Raw genomic sequence first — 27,892 nt, 5'->3', positions numbered from 1 at the left:
CAGCTGGACTTGATCAATAGTACTCGGCAGCCCGAGCGGTCTGTTGGATTCCGACGTTCTTACCTCCGTCTATCAGTTACTACATGCCCCTCGAAGGCGATGGATGAATAGTATGTCAGGTGTTGGGTACCCTGCCTTTCGTGGTCTGGACACGTTTAATCGGCACCGAGATGTGGGTGTGCTTTCTCTCTGTTGTCGAAAACTTCAAAGTGTTGACGATACAGCTTCTGTGGTAGCCACATCAGGAGATCATAGATCTTGGTGCCAATAACACAGAACATTGTTGCGCAGAATTGCCAGGTTATCACTAGGAAGGCCCCGATGCCCCAAGGGACAAGGAACTTGATGAACTCGGTGGTCTGGTACAGGTCGTTCTGTGATTGAATGTAGTACTTAACCTTGTCGCTATCACCGTCCGCGGCGTCTTTGCGGAATGTGATACTAGTGGAACCGGCCGTATTTCTCAGCGTCCAGTGCTTGCCTCCACTAGCGCCACTTTGAGACGAATCGGGCGTGATATTAACCCCCGTGTCGCTGACCTTCCGATTGTCGAGTTCAGTGGTGGTCATGAGCTGAAGAGTCTCTTGGGGTTCAGGAGGCATGGGGGTCGGGTCGGTGGTCAACTGGAGGACAGTGACGAGTTTGACAGGAGCATTGTAGAAGGGGACCACCCAGAGCTTGAAGTTCTGGTGAATGGAGACGTAGAGGCGCAGGTTTCTTTCGTCGAATGCTGCTCCTCGTTAATACTTTGACGCATTCCTACTGTGGTGCATTACGTACCAACTCCGTCAACTGCAACATCAATATGAGGACTGAGGATTTTGTACCAGCGGTAAATCATGATGATGAGCCATATTGAGCCAGGAAAGCTCCCTGTCCGACAAAACGGATGCGTGAAGGATGCAGTCGGTGTGAAGTAGGCTTCAATTGCCGCCCTCTGGATAGCTGGTGGAGCTGTACAAAGTGTCTCGATGATCTGAGGGATATCGGCCACTGCACTCACGAACATTTGGTTAGCCAGAGCTTGATAGCCTTGAGGAGTGAAGTGGCCGGTAATCAGACTACCATACCCGGATCATCCATGATAGACGACGGCTTTGGCTAGTAGTACAATTTGAGGATTGGAAAGGCAGAAAAGGAGGCTTTTGTGGCAGCTGAACGTCTCGGTATTGTCGTTTTGTACTAGGTGAAATTGGTGCCACTATGGTTCACCGGGAGGAGATCAGATTGGCAGGAGAGTAAAGAGACTCTTGGCTTGATTGAGATCGAGGACGCTTGATTGTGGTGGACGAAAAGCTCAAGGATTTTAGGCTCGAGATTCCGCGGGTTTCTTGCTGTATCATGCATGATCATATATGATTCAAGAATGAACATGTGAAGTTTAGCAACGCTCCGAGTCGGTTGGAGTTCCGACAAGACCTGACGTCATTCTTCGCCATGCGGCTCAACCGCCTCTGCTCAGTGCTAGTAGTACTCTATCCACTGGCGGTGACGGGTTACTTCATTTGAAACCTCCATTTGGAGCCCACCATTATTGCTGCTCCGTCCTAACCTAGGACCGCGCTTTTCAGAGGATAGAAGATGTGAGAAAGTTCTCCCGCAGATGAGCACTATAGTAGAACACCTTCAAGTCTTTCGGGTACGCAGTACGCGCGCAGATTCGCTTTAAGCTGTCGAACTACGTAACTATCTAGGGACTAATCATAATGGTTATCTTTGCTGAATCCCAGTCCGTTCCTCAGCTTGTCTTCTTGCTCCACAATGCTGGCGGGCAAGTTTTTCCCAATGCCGAAGAACACAAAAAGCGCCCACTTCCATCGAAACGGGTTGATCAGCGTGATGAAGCAGAACCAGTAGAGCAGCTCCGAGTAAGTGAAGAAGTCGAATGCTTTCGTCGGAGCCAACGACTTGATCGTACTGGTAAAGTCCACCCATCGCTTCATCCACCAAGTCCGAGGAGTCGTCAAAGGATCAACGAGGAACATCAGGAGCATTCGCGTGTAGATCCCAATGTGATAATTGCCAACAGTTCTGGGATGATGAGTTAGCTGTCATCGCCACCCCAATAGGCCATACCTCACTTACCCAATAGCAGATACATAGGTCGAATTGATCGCACAAATTGAAGGCGCAGCCGGAGGAAAGCATTGTATAAACCATCGTGGAGGTTGGTAGCCGTCAGCGAAGACCTCGTCGGGCAAAAAGTCAAGGCTTGGACGTTTGTAACCTGTCGCCATGATGATCATATCTCCCTCGACCAGCTTATGCCGTCCGGGTCCTCCTTTAGGTACACCCTTTGCCCGTTGATTGAAGAAGATGCCGTTCTCACGGACCTCTTCAATGTCCCCTCGTACCCAAGCTGCTTTGCCGGCCCGTATTTGCTTGAAGATCTCCGAATTGACCATGGGAGTCTCAGTGAACAGGCCTTGATCTGCCGGCGCTACGTCTCTGAGGTCGCGGTAGAAGAATATGCGCAGGAGGTTCTCGGGGATCCATGAGAGCAGAGTTTCTTGACCAAAAATGTTGAAGGCAAGGAGTGCATCCACAAGTGCGTTTCGTGGAATAATCCACTTGTCAGATCTTGCCAGCACCTTGATTTCTGCAGCTCCTGTGTTAACCGCCCACTCCAATGCTTCGACCGCACTTGCGCCGCCTCCAACAATGAGGATCCTCTTCCCGTGCGCATCTTTGCCGTCCAAGGCCGAAGAATGGAAAATGTCTCCCTTGAAGGTCTCTTGGCCAGGTAAGTGAGCCATCTTTGGAGCCCCGCAGGTCCCAATAGCCGGTATGATCCCATCAAACCGGCCGTTCGAGGGATTGTTGATGATCCACCTGCCTTGCTTGTCCTTGTAGACTTTCTCGACCTTTGTATTAAAGATGGTTCTCTGGTCGAGTTCGTACCTGTGCCACAATTGCTGAACTTGATCGACGATCTGGTGTTGCTGCGGGTATCCTCCAGTCCATTGAACAGAAGGGTGGAATCGATACATGACACTGTGAATTTGGAGACCAGATGTCGTGTTCACGTGTGTCCATATCCCGCCGACGTGCTTTTCATCTTCGGCTTCAAAAATAGTTACCTCGAAGCCATGGCCAACGCAGTGAGCTGCCGCGGAGACACCGGTGAGTCCGGCACCAATTACCGCAATTTTAGGACGTCGAAGGTGTGCGTTAGGAGGTGGTGGGTAGGGTGAAAATATCTTGTCGAGGACCCATTGGAGAATGGTGTAGAGCCAGAAAAAAGGACTGAAGGCCATGTCTTGTAGCTTGTCACAGGGATGGGACCAGGCCGACAACAAGATGAGAGTCGGCTGCTCGAAATAATAATTCGAATCCTACTCTGCAGAAATGAGAAGATATTACAACTGCGGACGTCATTATGCAGGTACCGTTCAAGGTAGGGTGCATTTCTTTCTCTGTTCTGGGGGCCAGACCCACTGGAATATGTCATTGGTGGCTCCTCCAGCAAGGTCGAAGCATGTGAAAATCATGCTGCTCAACTTGCGCGCCCATCATGGATAATGGACAAGGCTGAGCTGGAGTCGTGCTTGATGGTCGAAATCTGATGCGTGGTAGGTCGTGATTGCGAGGCTTATGCTGCAGGACCACCTTGAAGTCGCTGTTCTGCCTGCCTCGCATTAACTGTCGAACGCGAGAACAGCCTGTATAGGCAGCATTCTCAATGAAAACGACATCTAGGGCCACGGACGAATGGCGGTCACCGCGGTTTTATGATGCAAACTGGAGACTCCGTAGCACGCCGAGCAGCATAACCATGCAGTTTGACAAGTGGAGAACCGGGTTTGACATAGGCTCAGCGGCCTGCCAACTATTCCTGTTAACCTGCCAGAGGACTCTGGCCTGTGCCTTCCAGAAAGTGCTGCAAGAGCTCCCCGAGACAGCGAATCGATGTACTCTGGGTTTCAGGTGCTGTGGCCACTGCTCTAAGAATCTACTCCCTGCATTTTCAAAGCACCATCTGAAGGACATTGCCATCGAAAAGCGGAGGAGGCAATGGGCGGTCGAACAGCCCATAGTTACGGTTTGATGGCATCCACGGGCCATTGAAAGTAGTTTGTGTAGGAGAAGCGTCTGGAATCGTGGTCTTTTCGGGTATTGCGACCCTTGGGCTGGGGAGGCATGTTGTGGTGCACGAAGCAATGGCAGCCAGAAAACCTAGGCGAAGTGAAAGGTGCATCGTTCCCATGGAATTGAGATTTCGAGCCTGTTTTGTCGGATGAACGAAAGAAGCGGTTCGATCAGACACACAATAGTGTTGTTCAGTCGAAGTCACAAGGGGACTTGCATACCGTTGAATCGTAGGACCTGTTGGCTGAGCAGCCCAATCCACAAGTATGAGCACAGACCTCGGGGGGGGGGGGGGGTATGCTGCCCTGTGCGGTTGGTATCCTGTAAAGGTCGTTTGCAAGGGCTGCAGAGCGAAAGGAACAAATTGCTTGTCGCTGGTTCTCCTGGAAGAGAGCACGGGCGCCGCTGTTTTGAACCTGTCTCTATCGAGAGCCGCACTGGGTTAGTAAACTTGGCGGCCGCAGCTGCTGAAGGGATCATTTTGAGAGTCATTCGTACTTTAACGTCAGGTCAGAGTGTGTGGAGAGTGGCTGTGCTGTCGAAAGACATGATTGAAGATTGAAAGCAGGTTTTGTTTGCGGGCAGACCAAACCAGGTGTTTCGATAATCTGGAGCAATTTAGGCATCGCTAAGCCCAATGGGTGCGCGTCCAGGTACCCGCAGCTTGGCTTAGCACAGCCCAGTCTTGCGTGTTTCAGGCTTGAATGCACTGGTTCAGTACCTAGCTAATTGGGGAGACTCGCTCATGCCCCCATAAGAAGGCTCAAGACGTCACATCAACTCAACTCAGCTCAAGTTCATCTTTCGCCGTTCAACTCGCATCACTTTCACAACCACCACGAGCCTCAAACTATTCCCAACTGTTTTCGAACCTCGCAACCTAGTTCTCCTTTTCAGACGTCTCAAATCAACTACAGGTATGCATCTCGTGTCGCTTAACCTTCCTAGTTGACATTTACCCAGCTCAAGCCCATTCCTGCGCCGCCATAATGCCTCCATCCACCTCCTCAACCTCCAGCATCAAGAAAGGTGTCAAAGGACCCACGAAACCGTGCATTCCCTGCGACTGTGGCGACTTCGAATGTGAATGTTGCATCATCCCGTGCACCATCCAATGAAGAGGGCCTTCAAAAGCACCTGGGAGCAGCAGAAAGCATACAGACTTTGGGCAGGAAACATTGGGAAGGGGCAAGGCGGAAGAGCGATAAGGAAACGGGGGACTCGATAGCGAGACTGCAGACAGGCAAAAGATACTCGGCAGCAAGCTGCGCGTTAAGTGAGCTGGCTTGTCTTGGCGGCAACGGAAGAAAGATCAGCTACGATTTATGAACCCGACATGACACAGAGCAATTTGGATTAGCTGCAGATGACAATATGTAATTCTTCACAAGCACCATACTATGGTGGCTCCGCCGTACCAGCATGGTCCCTTGTCCTACCAGGTGTGGACTCTGTCAAAAGATATGCTTGGGACTCATCCTCAGACTGGTCACTCAACGAAAACTCGTCGGCCAATTGCTGTTCCAAATCTCTGGGACTAGCTTTGGCTGCTCTTGCCGCTCTTGCCATGGCATAATCTGCTCTGTTCGGATAGGGCTCGTCACATTTGGGATGTCGCAAAGGACGAAAGTATCGCCGATATGTAAGATAGGCCACTGCTATGCCCAGGAGACTGCCGCAAGTAACATCATAGATATCGTGTCTGTAATCGGCCAATCGCGACATTGCGACCAGTGCAGCCCCAGTCAACGGAGCCAGAAAAACCAGAATTCTGGCGAGATCTGCATGCGGTCGAAAGACATGCAGCTGGCCCGCCAGGAACAAAGCCAAGTATCCAAGTCCTGCGAACGCCCAGCTGCTGTGGCCGCTTGGAAAACTCCGCCACCCGTCGTGGAGAGTATGCGGATTGGTTTCGGTGCACACCGCAACTGTGACAAGCTCATGCTCAGGTGTTCCAGCCTCTGGCTTACAGCGAGCAATCAGATCTGGACGTGGCCGGCCGATGGCGTTCTTGATGATATCCGTCAGCAGTGCGGTTAAGAAGAGACTAATGAGAAGTCCGAGGATTGTAACGTGGGCATGATGGAGTCCTGGGCGCATGACAACGGCCCAGATAACGAGAAGGACCAGCGGACCAACTCCAGCAAGCAAGATGTTTTCTCCGGGAGAAACCCGTTCGACGAGAGCGTGGGGATACTGTTTCGCTCGGTTGTCTAGGCGGAACAGTTGATGGACTGGTTCGAAAAAGACTTGCGCCTAGATGTCTAAGCAGGAGATATTTGATCGGAAGGCCGATACTCACCAAAGCATATCCTGTCAAGAGTAGGGCAAATCCAACATAGTCAGACGCATATGACCGTTGCCAGAAGCGCCGAATGGCTGCTACCACCCCAGGTGCATCGATATTTCCCTGCCTCATGATGGTTTGAGTAACAGGTTGTCCGAGAATTAGCGACAGGCCATGTCGATGCAAATTTGGATGAAAGTGAGATAGGGAGGAAAGAGGCACGAGGTCAAGAATCCGACAGGAGAACGACTGGAGTTGGAAGATGCAGGGACACTAGCGCAGTACGCGATCCCCGCAAATTGGCCGCCCTCATTGGCCAGTCACAAACCACGGTTGATCTTCTCTTCGCGGCTCTGCCTCATCAACTCTTTCTTTCTTGCACCACGCACCTCGATTATCATGGCAGAACAAGAACAAGCACAACAATTGCCGGAGGCACCTTTCCCAGCACCTCCACCATTCTGGAGGTATTTCACAGTCGCCAACGAGGAGGAGCTGAGAAAGATCGAATCGTCTTCCACGGACGACCAACCGAAGCCAAAGCTGTCCCTTCACCTGGCATACCTGCGACCTCCCCCTCCTCCACCGGCTTCAGCAGAGTACTACACGGCCTTTGGCCAGAAACAGGTCACCGATCCGACCAAGCCCTCATCCTTGCCTACTGAACAACTTCTCTTCAATCCAGACGACCCAAATCTCAATCACGCTGTCCTGCTCAGTCGCCTCACGAAATCCCTGCTGCTGAACTTCCTCGAACTCACGAGTGTCTTGTCCCTTGACCCAACAAAGCACGAAGAAAAGATGGAAGACATACGGCAGCTTTTGTTGAACATCCACGTGGTAATTAACATTTACCGGCCTCATCAGGCACGAGAGAGCGTCAAGGAAATGCTGGAAGGCATCCTGGAAGACGGACAGAGAGAGATTGACGAGTGCGACAAAGTGAAGCAGAGAATCGACGAATTTTTAGCAGATGTGGGCAAGATTAGGATATCGGGTGCTCCAGACGCCACTCAGGAGGAATCTTCCACGACCGAGGCGTCTCGCGACCAGATGATGGAGAAGCAGCGGAGGCTGTGGCAAATGATACAAGAAATGACTTGATGAAATCCATCCCCCGAACTCGGACAGAGACCACGCTCTGGAATCATTCCGTCACAGAACTGTTGGGTATCACGATTGTTACCAACTTATGTCCTCAAACAACCGGAAGTGTCGACCGTCATGTGGGCCGCATCTTGACAGGGGAGCTCTCCAGGAACAAAGCCATGTAACGGCATTTTACTAAACTCATCCCTCTCGAAGACTTAAACATTGATTTCTGCAGCCCCACTGCTCAAAATCTGGTCCTTGTAAGGCTCCAAAGCTGGATCCACCGCTTCTTCCACGAATTCATCAACCTGTTCCGCCGACCTGCCAACGAACTTCGATGGGTTAAGCAAGTCCTCTGGCGTCAACTCGCTCCAGATAGGCTCGAAAAACTTCTCCTTCTTGATACGGTCAACAAGATCGTTCGCTTGGCCTTCCAATTTGACCACCGCAGCGGCTTGATGAGACAACACTCGGATATGCTCGTGAGTTTCTTGACGGCTGGCGCCCTTTTCAGCCATACGCATAATCATTGTCTCGGTGGCCATAAAGGGAAGCTCTTGCTGCAGGCGGGCGCTGATGACTTGTGGATACACGACCAGACCCGAAGACACGTTTTCGAGCAGAATGCATAATGCGTCGGCGATTAGAAACATCTCGGGAATATCAATACGTCGGATTGCAGAGTCGTCCAGCGATCTTTCAAACCATTGGTGGGCGTACGTTTGCCCGAATCCGGAGGCGAGCGAAACCAGCTTCCGAGCCAGAGAACACATACGTTCCGAGCGCATGGGGTTGCGTTTGTAAGCCATGGCTGATGAGCCAATTTGGTCCTTCTCAAAAGGTTCTTCGACTTCTTTCAACATAGCCAAATGCCGCAGGTCGGTACCAATGTGCTCACAGGTGGTACCGAATGAAGCCAACACGTTGGCGATGTCAAAATCAATCTTGCGGTTATAGGTCTGCACCGACACAATAGAGCGTTTACTGAAACCGGCTTTCTTGGTGACCAGTTGGTCGAGCTGCTTGACTTTTGCGTGGTCGCCATGGAATAGCTCCAGGAAAGAGGCTTGGGTCCCAGTGGTGCCTTTGACGCCACGGAAGACGAGGTCTGCACGAGCACGTTCGAAGTTCCTCAAATCCATGAGTAGCGACTCAATCCATTGCGTAGCCCGACGACCAACAGTAATGGGCTGAGCGGGCTGTCCATGGGTAAATCCCAGGCAAGGCATGGCCTTGTATTGCAGTGCAAAATCTGACAACTTCTTGATGCACTTGGCGACTTTCGGCAATAGGATTGACAGTCCGTCCCTCAAAAATATCAAGTCGGCATTGTCCGTCACGTAGCAGGAAGTGGCGCCCAGGTGTATCTTGCCAGCGGCTGCAGGTGCCCGCTGGCCAAAGGCGTGAACATGGGCCATAACGTCGTGCCGTCGTCGCTTTTCCTCTATAGCCGCAACCTGGAAATCATCGTCCGTCATGACTTTAGCCGCCTCCATCTGCGTAATGGCCTCGTCCGGGATATCGAGCCCCAACTCCTTCTCCGCTTCAGCAAGCCAGATCCAGAGTTGGCGCCAGGTTGTAGCTCGAGTTCGAGGTGAGAATAAGGTGAGCATTTCTTTGCTGGCGTAGCGAGCCGCCAGCGGGCTCTGCCACGTATCGTGAGCCATTCTGAGAGCGTTTGTTTACAGTGGATGTTCGACGGGTATTGCGAGGATAGTTGAATGTACCTGTCCCAGCGGCGACAATAAAAACGGATGTTTGAAAAGTCTTGCATGCTGGTTCGATGCTTCGGGTAAAATCGGTCACGCCAAGGCATCGCACAAAGGGAATATTTCTGTCTGACGGGCGATTGTGGTAGTTGCCTGCGTGTGCCGACTAGTCTGCACGTGGCAATATGTGTCGTCAGGCAAAACCTAATTCTCCGATCCAAACTTTTTTTCACTGACACTTGAATTCTCCATTCTTCCCCAGACCTCGACCAACCCGGATCAGCGGAGCCCAATGTCCAAGGCAGCAAAGAGAAAAGATCCATCGGCGTCTCAGCATGTCCAGCATGGCGCAAAGAGGCGGAAGGTGTCGCAGTCGACCAAGGGTCAAGTGTACCAGGGGCCGGCGATTCGTGGTGATGCGTTGAAATGGAAAACAGTCCCACTACCGAAGCGACTGGAGGACGCCGAAGGGTTCTTCGGACTCGAAGAGATCGAGGATGTCGACGTTGTCCGAGACGAAACCACTCACCATGTGATGTTTCGACCAAAATCTGTAGCAGCTGTGGATGACGCCGTCAGCCATAAACAGCTCGACGAAGAATGGGAGGGTTTCGACGACGAAAGGGGAGAAGTTGAGGAAGAAAGAGCAAAGCCGACCACGTCGCCAGACTCTTCCAAGGATGCTGCGCAATCTTCTAAAAAGCCTAAAGACCTTGACAAGCGGAAACTAAAGAGCAAGCCCACGCAAGAAGACGAAGTTGTGCCCAATGTCAAGTTCGATGTTCTGCTAGAGAGCCTGGCAGATCCCAAGACTGACGTGTCAGCATGGAAGAGTCTTGAGCTATCTCCGACAAGTCTTTCGCAGCTCTCCCGACTCGGCTTTGCTAGGCCTACGCCTATACAGTCGGCCAGCATTCCACCCATCATACAAGGACACGATGTGATTGGCAAGGCTGTTACTGGTTCCGGGAAGACTTTGGCATTTGGCATTCCGATTTTCGAGCATTGGCTTTCGAGCGAGAACGCGGCATCTGCTTCCACGAAGAGCAAGGACTCTATCCTCGCTCTCATTCTCGCCCCAACCAGAGAACTCGCATTACAGCTCAACAGGCACCTTAACCAGCTGTGTATAGGCCTAGAAGACCATCCCAAGATCGTCGCTGTCACGGGAGGACTCTCCATCTATAAGCAACACCGGCAACTGGAATATGCCGATATTGTGGTAGCGACTCCGGGGCGATTGTGGGAGGTCATGAATGATGCTTCGACCGACTACAATGTTGATGGGTTGGTGGACCGCTTGAAGAGGATTCAATTCTTAGTTGTGGATGAAGCTGATCGATTGTTGAGCGAAGGCCACTTCAAAGAAGTCGAAAATATTCTTGATGCCCTTGACCGGCAGATTGTGGACGAGGACGAAGAGCAGAACACAGCACAGGAGTCGCCAAATTCGGCAAGGCAAACCCTTGTATTCTCAGCTACTTTCCATAAGGGCTTGCATCAAAAACTCACAGGCAAGCTCAAGTCAGCGGATCCGATGAATAACAACCTCCTCACCAACCAACAGTCGATGGAGTATCTCCTGCGGAAGCTCTCATTCCGCGAACAGAAGCCAACCTTCGTTGATGTGAATCCCAGTTCGCAGATGGCTGCTGCGCTCGCCGAATCAATCGTGGAATGTCCTGCAATGAAGAAGGATCTGTTTCTCTATACCCTGCTAATGCAGCATCCAACCAAAAAGACGTTGGTTTTCACGAACAGCATTTCCGCCGTTAAGCGAGTTACCGCATTGCTTCAGACTCTGAAGCAACCTGCAGTCGGCTTACATTCGACGATGCCGCAGAAGTCACGACTACGATCCTTGGAAAGATTTGCCGCACAGAGCAACGTCCTGGTAGCCACAGATGTTGCCGCTCGAGGACTTGACATTAAGGGAATCGAACTCATTATTCATTACCATGTACCCCGTACTGCAGACATGTATGTCCACCGTTCCGGAAGGACTGCTCGTGCAGAGACGTCAGGGCAGTCGATTTTGCTTTGCTCGCCCGACGAGGTGGCTGGCGTACGAAGACTGATTGCCGAAGTGCACAAGGGTGGTGAGGCTCCAGAAACAGTTCAGTTAGAAGGGCGACTCATGCAAAGCCTGGATCCGCATGTGTCGCTCGCTCAGAAGATCACCGAAGCAACCCAGGCCAAGGAGAAAACATCCAGTAAAGAAGATTGGCTGCGATCTGCCGCGGAAGAGTTGGGGGTGGACTATGACAGCGAAGAGTTCGAAAGTCAGGGCCAGAGAGGCAAAAGGGGGAGAGGCGGTGGAAGAGCAAAGAAAGAAAAGGACCACGCTGCAATTAGCAAAGACCAGCTTTCTCAATGGCGATCTGAGTTGGACGCATTGCTGAAGAAGAGGATTAACCTGGGGGTCAGCGAGAGATATCTTGCCGGTGGTCGGATCGATGTTGAGGCACTGCTCCAGGGACGAATGGATGGAGCATTTCTGGAAGGCCGCTGAGAAACCCTCCAAGTTCTCACCTGTTTCGTAAGGAGCGGTTCATTGACGCTTGAGTATCACGCAGATGCACCCTGGATACATATATGGCCCCCCACCTGTCGGCTGGCCCCCTCCTTTCACCAAGACGTTTGTCTCAGCTAAGCCTCAATGACCCTAGTCGGTTGCTTGCCTAAAGTTTCCTTCTGCGTCTGTACTCTCTCAGTGTGCCTGGTCCAGGCGCCTTAGAAGCCACTCAGGCTCTACCAAGAGCAATATACTCGGTAAGGAGCACAGCGACGTCGACTCACCCCGTTGGCGAGAACAGACTTCGCTTTGTATTCGGCTTCGGCTCGCGGAACCCCGGTGATCCTTGATGGATCCTGGTTCTTGGTGCGACGCCAACTGTCTACACAGTATGTCCGGCCTTCAATGAACAATCGTTACTCTGGTTATTAATCCCCTGGTGCTGTTGCGCTGACAGAAAATGCTAGGATGGCAGTTGCATTGCCGCGCTACCTTTTGGTCTCACCTGAACTCGCACTCATTCCACCAATCTAGGGAGACGTTTCCACAATCTGTGCAGATGAGGCTGAGAGTACATCGCCTGGACAAGTGCCGTGCGATGGTCCTGGGGTGCCGCTGGCTTGCTGCGAAGCCAATCGACGATTTGTGGCCAGGGTGCGGCTCTGCGCTATTCCAGGGGGCTAACGTCGTTGGAGCTCAATCATTGCGCCATGCTTTGGACACTTTCCCAAATTCCTCACCAGCCCTGTTCTCGATGCAGGGGGCGATGCCTGTCAAGACTATTGGCCTAAGCCACCTTGAAGATGGCCTTGAATTTAGGGGACTAGGTTAAGATGCATTGGCCTCGGCACCATTAAATCTACGAGATGTACGAACCCGATCCTCGCTTGACAGTCAAGTCGTTCTTCTCTACGCACACTCGAATGGCTCCTCCACAGACAAAAACCCCAGCAGGTTAAAATCCATCTTTGCGTCCCTTCCCTGCTTGGCCGAGAGCCAGGCTCGTTTCTGTTTGGACCTCATATTCACCTCCAGTTGAAGTCAGGATCACCATTCTTGAATCTTGATCCGCTTTATTTGCGACATTCGCAAAGAATTGTTATGAATTCTTCAGAACGCCACGCAATCGGAGGATACGATAAATCTGGGAGCCTTAGGCTTTCCGTCGCCAACTTTGTTCGGAGAGCAAAGCGGTACGTTTTGCGGTCTGGCCCAGCGCAAGGCTACAACAATGTTCATCAAAAGAATGACTTCGACTCTGTCAAGACCGCCGGATGGCAAAAAGGCGCTCGCCTATGTTTGGCCGGGGCGTTGACTTGTCTGGTGCTTGAGGCTGTACTATTGACTGTTTTCCTCAAACTTGACCGAAGTGTTCTTGGTCACAGTGTCATCTTTGCCGGTGATTGTCAAAAGGCCAAATCGATCACTCTAGCAATGGTGACGTCGCTCAACATCATCGGCACCACTCTGCTCGGGACAAGCAACTATGTCATGCAATTTCTGAACGCACCTAGCCGCCGAGAAGTTGATAAAGCACACGCCAACGGCCGATACCTAAACATTGGCGCACCATCAGTCAACAACTTTCGGTTCCTCGGCCTCACAAAGTTCTTCATGTGGTCGATGTTGCTCTTTTCATCGATCCCCATACATTTGCTGCTGAACTCTGTGGTATTTGCCTCTTTACAGTCCAACAATTACGGGGTGATGCTAGTGAGCTCGGACTTCCTGGATGACTCGGCATGGAGTTTGTGCTCTTCCGACACCTTGAGCATCACCGCAAATTTTGCCTGCAGCATGTATCATGCTGCGAAAAGGAGCAATTCGGGTTTAAGCCGAAAACAGCCCAGGGAATGTATACAACATTACTCCGGTGCCATTGAGACCGCGGCGTCTAACGTGCTGTTGGTGGCAAAGAATACTACTGAGCAGAAGCGCTGGAGCCTGTTCACGAAACCAGCAACAGACCCAAACACATTCTCCATATGCAATGCCACTTGTCTCCACCACATCTCCAGCCCGCTCCAACACAGCCTTCTCCTGGAGCCCACGGACACATTATGGAATGCGAGCACACTTCTAGGATTATGGAGTTCTTTGGATTACGGCTACTTGACCACTACCCAGTACACACATTTCAACACTGCGGATAGCAGGGTGGAGAGCCCAAATCGATGGGACCCTGGAGCCTGGCTCTGCGACACTGGTCGATATACTGCGTTCAAAAACTGCGATGCTGCCACTGCGCTGAAAGATCCGGACCAATGGAGGGTGACCCCAAGTTCAGTGGAAGTCGATTACTGCCTTATCGACACGAAACAAAACCAAGATTGCAAGGTCCACTACAACGTCATCTTCCTCTCTGTTGTGATGGGCTGCGATTTTGTCAAAGTCTGTTGTATCGTCTACGTCTTGCTCGTCTGCCCAAGACACTGTACATCTCGACAGGACATGGAACTTGCTACCCTGGGCGATGCCATCGAATCTTTCCTCGTCTATCCTGATGAGACAAGTGCGGCAAGGTGTTTGGTCGACCAGAAGCATGTCCGGTCCCTTCAAGGGCCCGTCCTAAATTGGATATATGATGAAGACTGCTTTGAGAAAATACCCCGCGAACAACGAGCTTCGGAGTGTCCAAGGGTGTTTGGTCCACAACCTTTGGCATTTGAGGGGCAGATGAGAAAGTGGCAAGCTGCGGCCGCCTCACCAACACGGTGGGGGATTTTTGGCGGTATCTTCGCCCTGCTAGTCATTGTCACGCTTCTTGTCCTCAGCTTTAGTCTTGTGCACTTGAAGCGCCTTGGTGTATCGAAGCTTTTCACGCAGGGATTCGACTCGGTCGATCCTAACTCGACGTTTACGCCCAAGGTCTTCGGTGTGAGCAATTCAGCTGCGACCTTGCGAACGATTCTCATGGTCAACGCACCACAGCTGTTCTTGTCCATGCTCTACTTCATGTACAACGGGCTCCTCACGCGCATGATGTGTGCGTTGGAGTTTAGCAAGTTCTACAAGCAGCCGACGACGTTACGCGTCAGTATCCCCTCTGGTGACCAGCGGTCGACTTATTGGCTCTCTTTGCCCTGGAAGATCAGCTTGCCTTCGCTCTTGCTCTCCGTGGCATTGCACTGGTTGACGTCTCGGAGTCTGTTCCAGGTAGAGATAGAAGTTCTCGACTGGACCGGCCACCCTCAGCCCGATAGAAATATTTCGGCTTGTGGCTTCAGCACTTTGGCCATTCTGCTAGTGGCTGTCGTCCTTATCATCATGCTTCTGGTGCTCGTTGGATTTGCATGCACGCCACTTCCGCCTGGTATGCCAGTTGTGGGTACTAACTCGTGGGCTATAAGTGCTGCCTGTCATAACGGCAACGGCGACAAAGATGCCGCCCAGAGGGCATTGATGTGGGGTGAGGTCAGTTATGACAGTGGCAGCGAAACCGGTCACTGTTCTCTCTCGAATCGTAGGGTTACGGCGCCCACCGACGGTCGCATATATGCTTGAGGTGGACCAACAGGCTTTGAACCCTTGGAACACAAGTGGGATAGAATTGCAATATATTGTGTGCGGAATAACGACAGCGACGTGGCTTAGGCATAGAATAACCCCAGACCAACTACAAGATCGTAGTGTACAGCATATGACTTCACGTGAACTCAGGTGAAATGTACAGGATGTCTGACGAGGGTCAGTTACGCCGACAGGGCAACCTCCTTCTCGCATCCAAGACGTAGCCCTGTCCTGTGTAGGGGGAAAATCTAGAAGACAAGCGCGTCCTCGTGACAGGAAATCTTCCCATTGATCTATCCTATGGCGCTCCTGGCCCTGGCTGTCTAGAACGCCTTTCTGTGCATACACGAGGTGCGTGAGGCTGAGAGCTGAAAAATGTGACGAGGCCACCAGGCAGCGACGTCGCTCCTCCCCAGACTTTTGGTTGTCTGTTGGGACGTGGTGGCACTGTTACGAGAAACCACACACCTTGCGACCGGAATGGAAGTGGCCACCCACCCTCTGTTCTGGCCTCGTCCCAATCACACTCTTCATCTTGCAGGTAGAATGGCATCTTCAGACAGTCCTAGGCACCATCATCCCCAGCCCTGGCACACATTTCTCCTCCAAGTGTTCACTTGCCACCATCATTCTCGTATGGTTTTTCCTGGGCGTGCCAAAATCCTCTGCCATGAGCAACAGCCTGTGCACCACTTCCGACTGGTGAATGGTGCTTGGACCACCGTCCTTCCAGGCAACAAATTGTTCACTTGAAGGACTCAGCCTGATTTTAATTTTTTTCCTCCTGAACTCATCGGGTCAGCTCGCCTATATAAGCTCAGTCGTCGACCCCGCGAGCCTCTTGTCGAGAGACAGACTTCTGTCACACGCCCACGCATCAGTATCAAGTTAAAACAACCTCATCAAAATTCAGCCAGCATGTCATTCACCGGTGACCCTTCAAAGATTCCTCCCCCAAAGTCCGGATCGACCGAGGCTTACAACATCTTGGCCCTGGACGGCGGCGGTGTGAAGGGAATTTCATCAACGATGATTCTCCAGGGAATTGTAAGTCAGTCTCGTTATATTGTTCATTTCAAGTCCACAGGCAGATGCCTACGGCGCTGTTTTGGGAACCTATTCTCGGAACAAGAACACTGACTCGATCTGGCATCTAGATGAACCGGATCCGCGACGTTGAGAATGAGGCCAACCTCCTGAAAGGCAAACCAACCGACCCAGGCGAAAGAAAACCCGTCGATTATTTCGACCTTGCCGCAGGAACGAGTACCGGCGGACTCATCGCCCTTATGTTATTCCGCCTCGAGATGAACTGCACCGATGTGATTGCACAATACCAGGACTTGGCCAAGGAGGTCTTCAGCCCAATGCTGGGATCCATTCGTCTCAACAGCCTTGGGTCTTTCGGGAAATGGATTGGAGACATCTGGCTGAAGCTCAAGGCCCTTGCTGGACGGTCGCAATTCTCCCACAAGCCGCTCGAGAAGGCGATTGATACGGTGGTTGGGAATTTCCCTCTCGACGATGAGGACCGGGTTAGAAAAGGAGATGCTGCGCTCGTCAAACCGAGCAAAGGCCAGATGTAAGTTCCTTTGTCTGACTCGTCACACCGGAACGTGCTGGGAACTAAGTTGAGCAAGGTTCATGTGCGCTACACTAGCCGACAGGGGAGAGAGCATTCTTCTGCGCAACTATGACCCTCCATTCGCGCCGCTTCCAGTCTCCACTGGGGCTAGCACCCTCAACTTCAATACTGTTACCATCAAAGAGGCAGCGCGTGCAACTTCTGCCGCACCGACTTATCTCAAGGAGGCTAGTATCCAGGGATTGAATTTCTGGGACGGCGGGCTTCTAAACAACAACCCTATCGTACAGGCGTGGGACAATCGATTTGACCTTGTCCTGCGCGATGCTCCATCTCCTCAAATCAAATGTATTGTGAGCTTAGGAACCACCCACCCCGAGTATGACGACAACAAACGACCTGGATCTGGCCTAATGAGGTTCTTCAACACCATCACGAAGACGGTGGCCTTTGTGACCAATACCGAAGCCAAGCATCGTGACTTTGATCGGAACATGCGCCAGCGCAACGAGCGAGCACCTACCAAGAAGACTTCGTACTATCGATTCAATGCGTCGACAGGAAGCGATGATATCGACCTAGGTGACTATCTGAAGATGCCAAAGTTGATGGAGTACACCGAGGCGTACTTGAAGAGACCGGAAGTGGATGAATGGATCAATGAGTGTGCAGTCTTGCTCGCAAAGACCAACCAGTCATGAGACACTGGATTTCTCTACAGGGATTGATGTGACATGCGCATGGCCGCTCAACGATGCCAATACCTGGGCGCAGTCGCCGTGCTCGGATCAACCTTGTGCAGGGTGAAAGCCATTATGCGAGCATCACGTCGGCCCAAGGCGATGGATCCTAAGTCGAGAGGTGAAGGCTCTAGATTACTGGGACATTCTTGTTTTGTCTGCGGAGGTGTATTTGTATCGTAGCCATGGAGCGATGGTGTTACAAGGATTCGCTTCATCGGAGGGAGGGCTACGGGACCAGGATTTATCCTCGAATCAAAGTAGATCAGCAGTATCAACGTAATAGAATCACTTCCAGCGTGGTGTGCAAGGACTTGGGCCTGGAAACAAGAAGGACAAGCACAGGGCGCTGGTGGTAGTGAAGCAGCGCCAGCCAGTCAGGCGAGATGATGTCAACCACCACCTGATGGTTGGACATTGCAGTGCCGAGCAGTTCTCGCACCATCATCACACCACCGACCGCCAATGCAAATTCCTACAAGCACACAAGTATTTGGACACTGCAGGTTGATCAAGATCTTCCGGTAAGTGCACAGCAATATACAAGTACCTGTAGCTCCAATTTGGTGGTATGAAGTGACGAGATCACCAGCAAGGCAATCCAAACGAAACTTGCGCCTCTCCAGCCTCACCCTATACCTTTGTTAGACCCGCCACAAGTAGGTGACGTGACAGGGACCTGAGAGAGTATTGAGGTCTCATCGACATTTGACCGCTTGGTCCTCGAACTCGATAAGGAAAAGGGACAGTGACCAAAAAGAACAGCAAGAACACAAATCAAGAAAGAAAGAAGAAAAATGGCGTCTTCACCTCCTCAACCATCTCCGGGATCACCACCAACAACAACGACCTCCACCCCTCCGGCCCCGGCGCTCCCCCCGACGATGCGCGCGTGGCAATTCACGTCCACGCACGGCGGGCTGGAGAAGAACCTGAAGCTCAACGGCACGGCGGCGCTGCCGCCGCACGACGCCAAGGCGCTGGGCCGCGACAGGGTGCTGGTCAAGGTGGTCGCGGCGGCGCTGAACCCGGTCGACTACAAGATCGCGGAGCTGCCCGTGGTGGGCCGGCTGGCGATCCGGACGCCGAGTTCGCCGGGGCTGGACTTTGCCGGGCGCGTCGTGGCGGTCGGGGTTGATGGTGGTGGTGGTGGTGGTGGTGCGCCGTCCGCAGAGCAGGAGGATAGCGTCCAGGTCAAGGTCGGCCAGATGGTGTTTGGGCGCCTGGACCAGCCGACCCGCTTCGGCGCGCTGGCTGAGTACACCGTCGCGCGCAGGGCCGGGCTGGCGGTCGTCCCCGAGGGCGTCGCCGCGCGAGACGCCGCGTGCGTCGGCACCGCGGGCCTGACGGCGTACCAGGCCATCGCGCCCAACGTCAAGAGAGCCGACAGCGGCAGCGCACGGCAGCCCCGCGTGTTCATCAACGGGGGCAGCGGCGGTACGGGCGTCTGGGGCATCCAGATCGCAAAGGCCCTCGGGTGCCGCGTCGTAGCGAGCTGCTCGGGCAAGAACGCCGAGCTGTGCAGGAGCCTGGGCGCGGACGAGGTGCTGGACTACACGAAGGAGGACGTCCTGGGCGCGTTGAAGAAGATGGCCTCTTCGACAGGTACGCCTCCTACCGCTACGGCTACAGGTGCTACAGGTGGTACGGCCGGCTCACCGGACGCCGACGACGACCAAAAGTTCGACCTCGTGGTCGACAACGTGGGCACCGCCGACAGCCTCTACTGGCAGTGCCACCACTACACCTCCCCGGGCGCCAAGTACGTCCAGGTCGGCGCCGGCATGTCCGCGCGCGCGGTGCTGCAGCTGGCCCTGAAGGCGCTCTGGCCCGGCTTCCTGGGCGGCGGGAAGCGCAAGTTCCACATGATGATGGTGTCGAGCGACCCGGCGCAGCTGGCGCAGATCGCCCAGTGGATGGTCCAGGGCAAGGTCAAGGCCGTGGTGGACGAGGTCGTGCCCATGGAAGACGCCCCCAGGGCGTTTGAGAAGCTCAAGACCGGTCATGCGAGAGGCAAGATTGTGGTGGCCGTCAGCGAATGATGATGACGATGATGATGACGATGACGATGACGATGACGACGTTCTTCTTGGGATGCAAGAGTAAGCAGACGGAGAAAGGGGGAAGGAGACCAGGCAAACAAACGGGTTGTAGGCAACAGATGTGGTCTGCTGGGTGGCCCTTTTCTCTCGCGTGGTGTGTTTGGGTGCGCGTGGATGGGTGGGTGTAATCAAGTGTTTGCTACATGTTTCAAGGAACGGCGGGCCAAGGAAATGAGGGAACACATCAGGTGCTCATGGGCGTTCTGTCTCTGGAGACTAGCGGTGTAGAATTGATCTCTGATCTCTGATCTCTGCCCCCAGGCGAGATGGCCATATTCGAGTATGGAAATGAAGAGCAAAATCACGCCAAAAGCATGCGAGAAAAAAAAAAACAGAGTAAACCGCGGCGCAGTTCCGTCGGGCGTTTGTCTCCTTGGTGCTCTCTGTCCCTCCGTCCCCCTGACCGCCTGTCCCTCGCCATCATCAAGGCGCAAGACAAACGAGTTGTTTTGCGACCGACCTGTGCTCGTGTTCCCTGCCCAGATCCTTCTGTGCCATTTCGACGTGTTGATCAGCACGCCACTTCAAGCATGCGACATCGGAAGGGAGGCGGCCCCGGGAGATGCCACGAGCGAGTCTCGATTCTTTTGCCATGGCACCCTGGGGTTGTCTTGCGAATGACCTTGGAATCTCTGGTGGCAAGACGCCACAGGCTTCGTGCCTCAGACTACGGTTTCAGCCTCGTGGCCTCACCGGTTCTTGACAGACGATCATCTTCCAACGCGACATGTGTGTAGTCCAAATGGGGAGCTGGGGAACTCCGTGGCTGCACTGTAGCCTAGCTTGGATGAGGTCCGATGGAACCGTACGGGCTCTTGGGCAGACCGGTCGAGTTGTCAGCGATCAGCCAACTTACCAAAGATTGAGCCTCAGAGTCTGGTCGCCAGACCAGAGTCAGTCCCGCTTGAGCCGCAGCTTCGCAATCCTCGCCAAGTGGATACATCATCATTTCTCGAGCAAGAAGGCGTCCCCTGTACTTCCCAGGGGGGAGGGCAACACACGGGCTGGTTATGAGATTCGACAAACCTAGCAAAAAGTCTCTCTTCCAGCTCGTTCAGTGAAAGTTCGCTTACTCATGAACCCGGGGACGCAACTTCCGAGCCTCAAAGGTAACCCTCGTGTTTTTTTTTTTGTCGCAGGGACGCCTTTCGAAGGTTGCCCATTCCATGGACACTGAACGTAAACCTCGAGGTTTCACAAGTGCATGCAGCGTCAACCCGTGACAAACTCGGTGTAAAGTATGATGTGAGGCTTTCTTGACCAGCAAGGATTCCCGACCGGTGCCAGACTGGTGGGAGATGGCGTGGGTGGCGTAGACTATTGAAAAGGGTTGTCTTTACACGAGGTATCTTCGATGTTAGTGCTAAGACGGTGTAGAGCCTTGAGAGACTGCATCTTGGACCCGTGACGGGGATACAATGTGCGAAAGACCGACAATGCCGCTGGTAAACGACTCGAGGCGTCAAGTACGAGGATATAGCGGAAGCGTAGAAGAAAGTCCGAGGATTGCTCCGGCAGTCACAGCCGGATGAAGCGGAGGGTATTTTGGTCTGGGAGCTGAACTGGATAGTTCGAGCTTGAATACGGGCAGACCCAAAGGGCGCCAGGTGAGGTTACAACCTCGACGGGTAACAACGGAAAGTCACCCAGCTTGTTGTATGCAACCACTCGTATTTCAGAAGGTATGAGGCTCTGAGATGAAGTGGAACCAGTATACCTGTAGGATAAACGAACAAACGGGACCTGACCGGAGTGGATAGAACGGGGCGGTGTTGCACATTAGGGCGTTGCGGTGTTCATGCAGGTCGACAGGTCAAGTTTGCGTACGGAGTCCTAGGTTGACACCATACCTAGGTACGTTCTAGAAGAAACAAGAGTCCCAGAGTGAAAGGGGAAAGTATAGTCAAGGCATAAGAAATCGGGCGCCCGGGTGACGGATGGTGGAGCCGAACAGAGAGAAGCGAAAGTGAGGATGAAGCTGGCCGTTAGAGGTGTCACAAGGACATGATCCGTGTCGCGACTTTTGTCCCGGCAAGTGGAAACCTGGTCGTGACGCACCTTGTCGAGGGAAGAGACTGGTGCTGCACTGTGCTCAGTCTCTGCTCACGGAGAGAACAGCAACCAACACTGGGGGCCAGAAGGGGGAGGAGTGTAGAGAATTGAGTACGTGCCGAGAAGGCAGGGGTGCTTGGCAGTTGACGGTGGCTGTGTACGCGTCCTGCTTCCAGCTTGGACCTAACAAGGGATATGCGCTGTACTTCTTCCAGAAGATGGACGGCAGCAAGAGAGCCTTGATCAGCAGTATACCAGTCCTTGCACAAACACCGGGGGTTTGACCCATGCGCGTAATGAAAGGCAACGATCCACGGGCCACTGATACCAATCTTGGAGTGATACAGAGAAGCAACTTTTGACATGTCAGGAGTGAGGCTTGGTTGTTATCTCGACAACTGGTAGACAATCGCCCCTTCATCGACTACCAGCTGGTACCAGCGCAGGACATATTGACTTCCACCCACAGTCAATTAGGAGCAAAGGCATCTGGTTCGTGAATCCTCGGTACATCGACATGGTAGTGACTCGCATAGAGGGTGACTGTGTTGGATGCACAGGTACGGAGGAATCTAGCCAATGATGCAATCAGCGACGTCCAAATCTTGATCAATGGGCATTTGCTGATGGGAAGCAGAGAGTACTCGTAATGCATCCTTCATGCATGTGCCATGCAGAGCTGAGCACGAGTCCGAAACACCGGATATGCCCGGGGGACTTTTGGAGGACTTTGTCTTGCTAGACAGAATAGGTTTAGGACGAGGACGGGACACGGATGAGGAATAAGCTGGTGGAGGGTGGTGGAGGGTGGTGGAGGAGGAGAGTAGTGAGGGTAGTGAAGGTAGAGTGAGGATCGAGTGAGGAGAGGAGCGTTGGAAAAGACAGTTTCCCCCGGCTGTGACGCCGTTAGATCAAAGGGCTGAGGCCAAGCACCAATGGGGACCAGTGACAATGAGGGGTTCGGGAATGGCGATCGTGTTGTCTATGGCAGTGCCGAGTCCGACTTTCTTCTCAATCTCCTTTCTTTGTCGCCGGCCACATTCTGGCAAGGCGCACTTGATCACCGACCACCTGACCGTGGAGGACGGCGTCAATGGATGATCATGATGATACCTTCTCAGTGAGGGGGTGGTGATGATAATTTCCCGGAACACGAGGGGCATGGGTGCTGCACTGTCTGGGTCTGGGCCACGCATGGAACCTTGGGTTATGACTGGGCTTGAGTAATTCGATTGAGCTGCACGCAAGCATCACAGGCGGCGGCTGGGCGAGGAGAAGGGGGAGGAGGATGATGATGACTGCAACGTGCATGAGATGCTGCAGGTGCCAGGTGCCGCCGCTTGGGAGCACTCAGCAGCGACAGAGACACCAGAGAGACACCAGAGAGACACCAGAGGAGGGGTGTTGACCGGTGTGACAAGCGGCAAGCCCATAACCACCAATGACGGGCGGGTTTGTCAGGCCTGGCGACTCCCCGCCAGCCGTTGAGGGAGGCGAAGCAGGCAGCCGGCCACCAAACCTTCCAAGTCACTAAGCGACCTTCTTTCTTACTTACTTACCCACGGAACACCGCCTCGCCCATGCCCACGGGGGATGTGGCCTCGACGAGGACACCCTCTATCAAACATGTTTGTTTCACTGTGCCTCCCTCTCTCTCAGGTACTACATGCCTCTTTCATCATCACTCCACCCGCCATCCTGTCAACCTCCTCTTTGGCCCCAAAACTATGGTTCATGCCTGTTTCTCGCCCACGTCGGCCTCGGGTCAACCAGGGTGTTCTCGGGGGGCACTGAAGCAGAGCCCCGGCGGGCCCTCCTGGCCCTCCTGGTCCTGGCCCGATGCGCTCCCTGCGCTCCCTGCGCTCCCTGGCCTTGTGGCTCCTGTGGCCTATCATGAGTCACGCCGGGGGTGCGCTGCCCTCCATCTGATGCCTGTCTTGGCCGTGGCGGCAGCCTGGCGATTTGGTCCCCTCCCGCTCCACCTGTTTCCTGTTGGGGTTTAACGCGTCACCAGGCTTCCAACCAAAGTCCCTGCGAAAGGCCATCCTTCGATATGCTCGACATTGCACCAATGTGTCCTCACCTCAATTGGCTCACGCCCACCTCGAGGCTATATCTCCTCATGCTTCCCACTCTTGGTCTCATTGAAATTCTCTCCTTCCATCAACACATTCCACATTGACTCGACTTACTCAAACACCCATCCAGTCTTCCACAGGCGCGTTGCCCTCTACCTCGTCGCAGTCGACCAGGCTGCCGGTACACCACACTTGCACCCACCCATACGTCGTCACGCTGTCGTCTCCACGCTCAGTCACCTACTACTATTACCCCAAGCGGTCCCATGCTTCAGATATATTAACTCCCGCCTACGAGTACATCACCGTCACTCGTGCTCCGAAAAGGGCTCACACTCACATCCAAACACCCCCGTCGACACCTCCATTGAGTTTCTCTCCCACCCCGTCGCCCATTCTTAAGTCACCCTCAACTCCGCTCGACAAGATGGCGAGAGGAGCGAGCACCCGCAACGTCGGCTTTGCGACCGAGGTGGTCTCCTGTCGGGAGCCACGCGACGACGAGCTCTCCGTCATGGAGCATTTCGCCAGGCACTCGGCCCACTGTCAATACTGTCGCGACCCCTACACCGCCTACCGAGAGGACAGACCCTTATGCAGCAAGGGCCTGGCGTATGCAAAGGATGTCGCTAAATATCTTTACGCCAAAGGCGGAAAGCCCTTTTCCCTCATCGATAAAACCAATGACCAACGGGTTCAAGTCCGTGTCCCCGCCGACTGTGAGGTCATCAACCTTCTCATCAAGGCCTTTGACAAGGGGATGAAGCTGGACTCGACGAGGGTTGTCGTCGTCGAGAACACGAGGAGACACGACGCTGTTGAGAAGTCGTCTCCTCCTTCCTCGTCCACGAGACGGAGAGAGCACCCCGCCGAAGACCGACCGCGGGAAAGACGCTATGTCCGCAACAGCTATGTCTGTGACGACTACGATGTGGTTGAGATCATCCCTCACTCCAGCCGGAGGGACAGACGGGAGAGGATCGTCTACCATGATGACCGTGCCGCTGACCGAACTCGGTATGAGCACCGAGAGAGGCCCCAGTCGGTCGCTTACACTGGAGGAAAGGGCAGCTTGTATGTCCGAGATGAAGAGGAGAGGAGACGGCGGGAACGGTATGAGCGACAACCTGTTGTCATTGTCGCTGCGCCTGGCCAGCGGTTTACCACCCGGCGGTGAAGGACTCGGGCGTTTTAGGGGAGTTCTGAATTTACTGGATATGGGACTATGGATCTAATGGAATGTATCAACAATGACACCAACATGAGGGCATCGACCACAGCGAGGATGACCCTGCATCACGCGAGATGGTTGGGCGGAAGGAATCCAGAACACGCCGTGAGCGACAAGCACCACACAACTGGATGGTCCAGCGATGAACCGATACGAAAGGGGAGCACGACTTGCAGCAGTCCAGCCGGGCTCAGGCTCGCCAGCACTGCCGTCAGCAGGATTGGTATGGCAACTGGGGTCAAGTTGGTTGTCATGTTTTTGTCACCTTGAACAAAACGCCGCCGGGGTTTTTGCACTTTCATGATTGTCTCGTTACATCATTGCGGCAAGCAACTATCAACAATTCACAAAAAAAAAGGAGTGCGCAATTGTTTTGGGTTGAGATTACTCATCTATTGTGGCTGTCATCTCACTCGAGGTGACCAAACTCTGATGCCTCCAACAGTGAGGGGGCTGAATTGTGGACAGATGATGCACATGACACGAACAGGCAGCGGCATTATGGCATTTGTCGACGAACGATGCGACAATTGCTGAGGGGCAAGGCTGACTTTTGGAGGGGGGCCTCAGGGGAGGGACTTTGGAACGGTAGATAGTATTCAAGTCAAGTCAATGTTGTGAACATGAATAATACCTTTCCCGCCTTGGTGGCGGCCAATCCCCAAAGCTGTTTCTCATTCCCGAAAGACGTGCATATGACTACCTCGTGGAGTGACGTTGGCAGCGGTGGGATTACTCTTGGAACAATCGATTGTGGGCCGCGAAGGGGGTAAGCAAAAAGGCGGGATTTGGCCCCCGCCCGCTGGGCCTGATGTGGCGCTCGAGGCTGTGCACGAGGCTGGTGAGGCTGAGATGGGGTTCCTAACACTTGTGCGTTTGGTTTGCAGCGTTGCAGCCAAAGGACTCGGCTAGTGAGACTAGTGACTAGGAGACGGCGTTGAGGCCGTTGGCCCCCCCAAGGGCGGGGGTGTGTGTGCACTTTTGTGTCTTGCGTCTTGTGGCGGCGGCCGAGACCCCGCCCAACACGGGCCTGTACTGTGTAGGAAACTCGTAAGGGGGCCAATGATCCGTGGTCTGTTAGCGTGCAGCCTGACCAGCTCTTACTTGGTGTTTGGATCGATAAAGCCCTTCTGCGTATATCACAAGGGCGACGGGTGACGGCCCGTGGTCGTGGTTGTGGTCGTTCGGCCCAATGGATGGGTTCACATACATTATCGAGCACTCAGCAAGCCCGACCACACTTCTCCTTCCCAATATCGCCCGCTGGATCCACAGAAGCAACAGATTCGCCTATATGCAGATTCTCCCCGCAAGCATAGCTAGCTCATTAGATCAACCTCCCGCAGAATGGGTTATGCTGGAGTGTGTGTACCAAGCATCGTTACGAAAACTATTGGGGAGAAGGAGTGATTAGAAGCATCATGAGATCTAACATACACACCCCGGCGTTCCTGGACCTTTGAGATCGGGATGGGTTTCCATGGGAATGTGTCCCAGACTCCCAGCATGATTTTTCTGTTTGTGAGGGAGACATGGGGATCTACGACAACCCGATTTCCCTCGAGACCATCCAACCACGGACGTGTAGTTTTGGTATTGTTCACTTTGGCCGGGAACCACGCGGTTCAGATACGTGTGGCGTGGCAGTCCTGGTCGTAGATATACCAGGGCTGGCTGGCGTTAGCAGGAATGGCTGTCGTGTCGAATATTGCAGCATCAAGGCTCCTCGTCCGAGGCTGAATTGTCGAGATCCTGCTTCTTATGGTGTGAATCAGAAGGCATGGTCTTGTTCCCAATGTTAAGCAGGGACCACCAGGGCTTTGTAGAGCCATCTGCAGTGCGTGAGGCATCGGAATCCTTAGCTTGGGCCTTTCCTTGGGTGTCCGCTGGCGAACTGTGCTGCCACCATTTTCTTGTTTCGGTGGTTCTGGATCGAGAGTCCTTCGTAGCCAATTTCCTCGCTCGCTTCTCCGAGTTGCGAACATACCGTTCGACCACGGCAATTACCTCCTCGTCGCCTGTGGCCTTCGCGTCACGGAGCAGCGATTGTCCATATGATGGATCGGAGGCGTGATCTCCTCTGGTGTAATCCTCGTCGAGAAGCAGATCGAGTGCGTCGGCGCGTTTTCGCTTGAGTGCTCCGTAAATCGGAGTGAACAGGTAAGGGGTCTTGGGGATCATCTTCTTGATGATTTCCGTTGGCTGGTTGCCGTCGAGCGCGGACGTGAGATCCCCGCCCAAGCGCAGTGTGAAGCTGTCCTCACGGCTAGGATTCGCTCCGTTGTCCAGGAGGAAGTGGATGAACTCTGCGTGGGTCGGTCCGCCTTGGCAGGCCATGTTCAACACACTCGAGTGATGATCATCGAACGCATAGGATATGAGACGGGGGCAATAGGAGTAGAGTAATTCGACCATGTCGAGATCTGGTCGCCCGATGATCGCGTGGAGGAGGCGGCCATTGTAGAAATCGAATTTGGGATATATCGAGTGCAGATATCGAACGATCGAGGGGTGGCCGTGGGAAATGGCCGCTTCGAACAGTATTGCTGTCTCTGGCGCACCCTTTTGTGAAGGGTTCAAGTCCGGTACGGGGTCGCCGCCACTCTTGACGTCGTGCTCGTCGAACAATTTCTGTAAGTCGGCGAGTTGGCCAGCCTTGCACGCTTCTACCATCGCTTCCTGGTGAGGAAGGAGTTTGCCGACTTGCTGTGGCTGTAGCTTAGGGGATGGAGGTGACTGTGGCATTCTGAGGAGTGCTAGTCCGGGAAAAGTCTGTAGGTTACGGGGCAAAGAAGGTACACAGTATATGAGGCCGGATTATAAAGAACATAATTTCGTTGGTCTTCCCGTGGTCGGCGCGGCAGTAGCCTGGCCACGGTGCCTTCAATGGCCGATATGCCTG

At 53.5% G+C, this 27,892-nt stretch overlaps 10 protein-coding genes across 10 annotated transcripts; 5 read left to right on the top strand and 5 right to left on the bottom strand.

Moving 5' to 3' along the window:
• Window positions 1–46: 46 nt before the first annotated feature.
• PV07_10210 (uncharacterized protein) lies at window positions 47–1,260 on the bottom strand. Its single transcript, XM_016397524.1, has 3 exons — window positions 1,071–1,260; window positions 781–993; window positions 47–730 (listed from the first exon to the last, which is right to left on the bottom strand). The coding sequence occupies exons 1-3, from the start codon at window positions 1,081–1,083 to the stop codon at window positions 156–158; spliced, it is 801 nt and encodes a 266-aa protein (XP_016244715.1). The 5' UTR covers window positions 1,084–1,260; the 3' UTR covers window positions 47–155.
• Window positions 1,261–1,631: 371 nt separating this feature from the next.
• On the bottom strand, window positions 1,632–4,370 carry PV07_10209 (uncharacterized protein). Its single transcript, XM_016397523.1, has 2 exons — window positions 2,086–4,370; window positions 1,632–2,031 (listed from the first exon to the last, which is right to left on the bottom strand). The coding sequence occupies exons 1-2, from the start codon at window positions 3,255–3,257 to the stop codon at window positions 1,698–1,700; spliced, it is 1,506 nt and encodes a 501-aa protein (XP_016244714.1). The 5' UTR covers window positions 3,258–4,370; the 3' UTR covers window positions 1,632–1,697.
• A 1,064-nt stretch (window positions 4,371–5,434) lies between these two features.
• PV07_10208 (uncharacterized protein) lies at window positions 5,435–6,586 on the bottom strand. Its single transcript, XM_016397522.1, has 2 exons — window positions 6,392–6,586; window positions 5,435–6,345 (listed from the first exon to the last, which is right to left on the bottom strand). Exons 1-2 carry the CDS (start codon window positions 6,506–6,508, stop codon window positions 5,488–5,490), a joined length of 975 nt encoding a protein of 324 aa, XP_016244713.1. The 5' UTR covers window positions 6,509–6,586; the 3' UTR covers window positions 5,435–5,487.
• A 179-nt stretch (window positions 6,587–6,765) lies between these two features.
• PV07_10207 (uncharacterized protein) lies at window positions 6,766–9,183 on the top strand. The gene has a single exon (XM_016397521.1). The coding sequence runs from the start codon at window positions 6,776–6,778 to the stop codon at window positions 7,478–7,480; it is 705 nt and encodes a 234-aa protein (XP_016244712.1). The 5' UTR covers window positions 6,766–6,775; the 3' UTR covers window positions 7,481–9,183.
• PV07_10206 (adenylosuccinate lyase) lies at window positions 7,355–9,214 on the bottom strand. The gene has a single exon (XM_016397520.1). The coding sequence runs from the start codon at window positions 9,133–9,135 to the stop codon at window positions 7,684–7,686; it is 1,452 nt and encodes a 483-aa protein (XP_016244711.1). The 5' UTR covers window positions 9,136–9,214; the 3' UTR covers window positions 7,355–7,683.
• A 236-nt stretch (window positions 9,215–9,450) lies between these two features.
• PV07_10205 (uncharacterized protein) lies at window positions 9,451–11,859 on the top strand. The gene has a single exon (XM_016397519.1). The coding sequence runs from the start codon at window positions 9,470–9,472 to the stop codon at window positions 11,687–11,689; it is 2,220 nt and encodes a 739-aa protein (XP_016244710.1). The 5' UTR covers window positions 9,451–9,469; the 3' UTR covers window positions 11,690–11,859.
• A 769-nt stretch (window positions 11,860–12,628) lies between these two features.
• Window positions 12,629–15,196, top strand: PV07_10204 (uncharacterized protein; the record flags this gene model as incomplete). Its single annotated transcript, XM_016397518.1, has 1 exon — window positions 12,629–15,196. Exon 1 carries the CDS (start codon window positions 12,794–12,796, stop codon window positions 15,194–15,196), a length of 2,403 nt encoding a protein of 800 aa, XP_016244709.1. The 5' UTR covers window positions 12,629–12,793.
• A 2,817-nt stretch (window positions 15,197–18,013) lies between these two features.
• Window positions 18,014–19,941, top strand: PV07_10203 (uncharacterized protein). The gene has a single exon (XM_016397517.1). It carries the CDS (start codon window positions 18,325–18,327, stop codon window positions 19,567–19,569), a length of 1,245 nt encoding a protein of 414 aa, XP_016244708.1. The 5' UTR covers window positions 18,014–18,324; the 3' UTR covers window positions 19,570–19,941.
• A 3,290-nt stretch (window positions 19,942–23,231) lies between these two features.
• On the top strand, window positions 23,232–25,656 carry PV07_10202 (uncharacterized protein). Its single transcript, XM_016397516.1, has one exon. It carries the CDS (start codon window positions 24,187–24,189, stop codon window positions 24,934–24,936), a length of 750 nt encoding a protein of 249 aa, XP_016244707.1. The 5' UTR covers window positions 23,232–24,186; the 3' UTR covers window positions 24,937–25,656.
• Window positions 25,657–26,706: 1,050 nt separating this feature from the next.
• PV07_10201 (uncharacterized protein) lies at window positions 26,707–27,735 on the bottom strand (the record flags this gene model as incomplete). The annotated part of the gene is made up of 1 exon (XM_016397515.1): window positions 26,707–27,735. The coding sequence occupies one exon, from the start codon at window positions 27,733–27,735 to the stop codon at window positions 26,707–26,709; it is 1,029 nt and encodes a 342-aa protein (XP_016244706.1).
• Window positions 27,736–27,892: the final 157 nt, after the last annotated feature.

This window comes from Cladophialophora immunda (assembly GCF_000835495.1).
Source record: "Cladophialophora immunda strain CBS 83496 unplaced genomic scaffold supercont1.6, whole genome shotgun sequence".
NCBI classification, from domain to species: domain Eukaryota; kingdom Fungi; phylum Ascomycota; class Eurotiomycetes; order Chaetothyriales; family Herpotrichiellaceae; genus Cladophialophora; species Cladophialophora immunda.
This window is presented reverse-complemented; position numbering and strand designations above follow the sequence as displayed.

Excerpts from the sequence above, each read along its gene's own strand:
- PV07_10210 (XM_016397524.1), bottom strand. Across the intron at positions 731-780 it reads TGTTGCAGTTGACGGAGTTG|CATTCGACGAAAGAAACCTG; the intron begins GTACGTAATGCA and ends AACGAGGAGCAG.
- PV07_10209 (XM_016397523.1), bottom strand. The coding sequence starts at position 3,257 with ATGGCCTTCAGTCCTTTTTTCTGGCTCTACACCATTCTCCAATGGGTC. Across the intron at positions 2,032-2,085 it reads ACCTATGTATCTGCTATTGG|AACTGTTGGCAATTATCACA; the intron begins GTAAGTGAGGTA and ends TCATCATCCCAG.
- PV07_10208 (XM_016397522.1), bottom strand. The coding sequence starts at position 6,508 with ATGAGGCAGGGAAATATCGATGCACCTGGGGTGGTAGCAGCCATTCGG. Across the intron at positions 6,346-6,391 it reads TCTTGACAGGATATGCTTTG|GCGCAAGTCTTTTTCGAACC; the intron begins GTGAGTATCGGC and ends TTAGACATCTAG.
- PV07_10207 (XM_016397521.1), top strand. The coding sequence starts at position 6,776 with ATGGCAGAACAAGAACAAGCACAACAATTGCCGGAGGCACCTTTCCCA.
- PV07_10206 (XM_016397520.1), bottom strand. The coding sequence starts at position 9,135 with ATGGCTCACGATACGTGGCAGAGCCCGCTGGCGGCTCGCTACGCCAGC.
- PV07_10205 (XM_016397519.1), top strand. The coding sequence starts at position 9,470 with ATGTCCAAGGCAGCAAAGAGAAAAGATCCATCGGCGTCTCAGCATGTC.
- PV07_10203 (XM_016397517.1), top strand. The coding sequence starts at position 18,325 with ATGGCGTCTTCACCTCCTCAACCATCTCCGGGATCACCACCAACAACA.
- PV07_10202 (XM_016397516.1), top strand. The coding sequence starts at position 24,187 with ATGGCGAGAGGAGCGAGCACCCGCAACGTCGGCTTTGCGACCGAGGTG.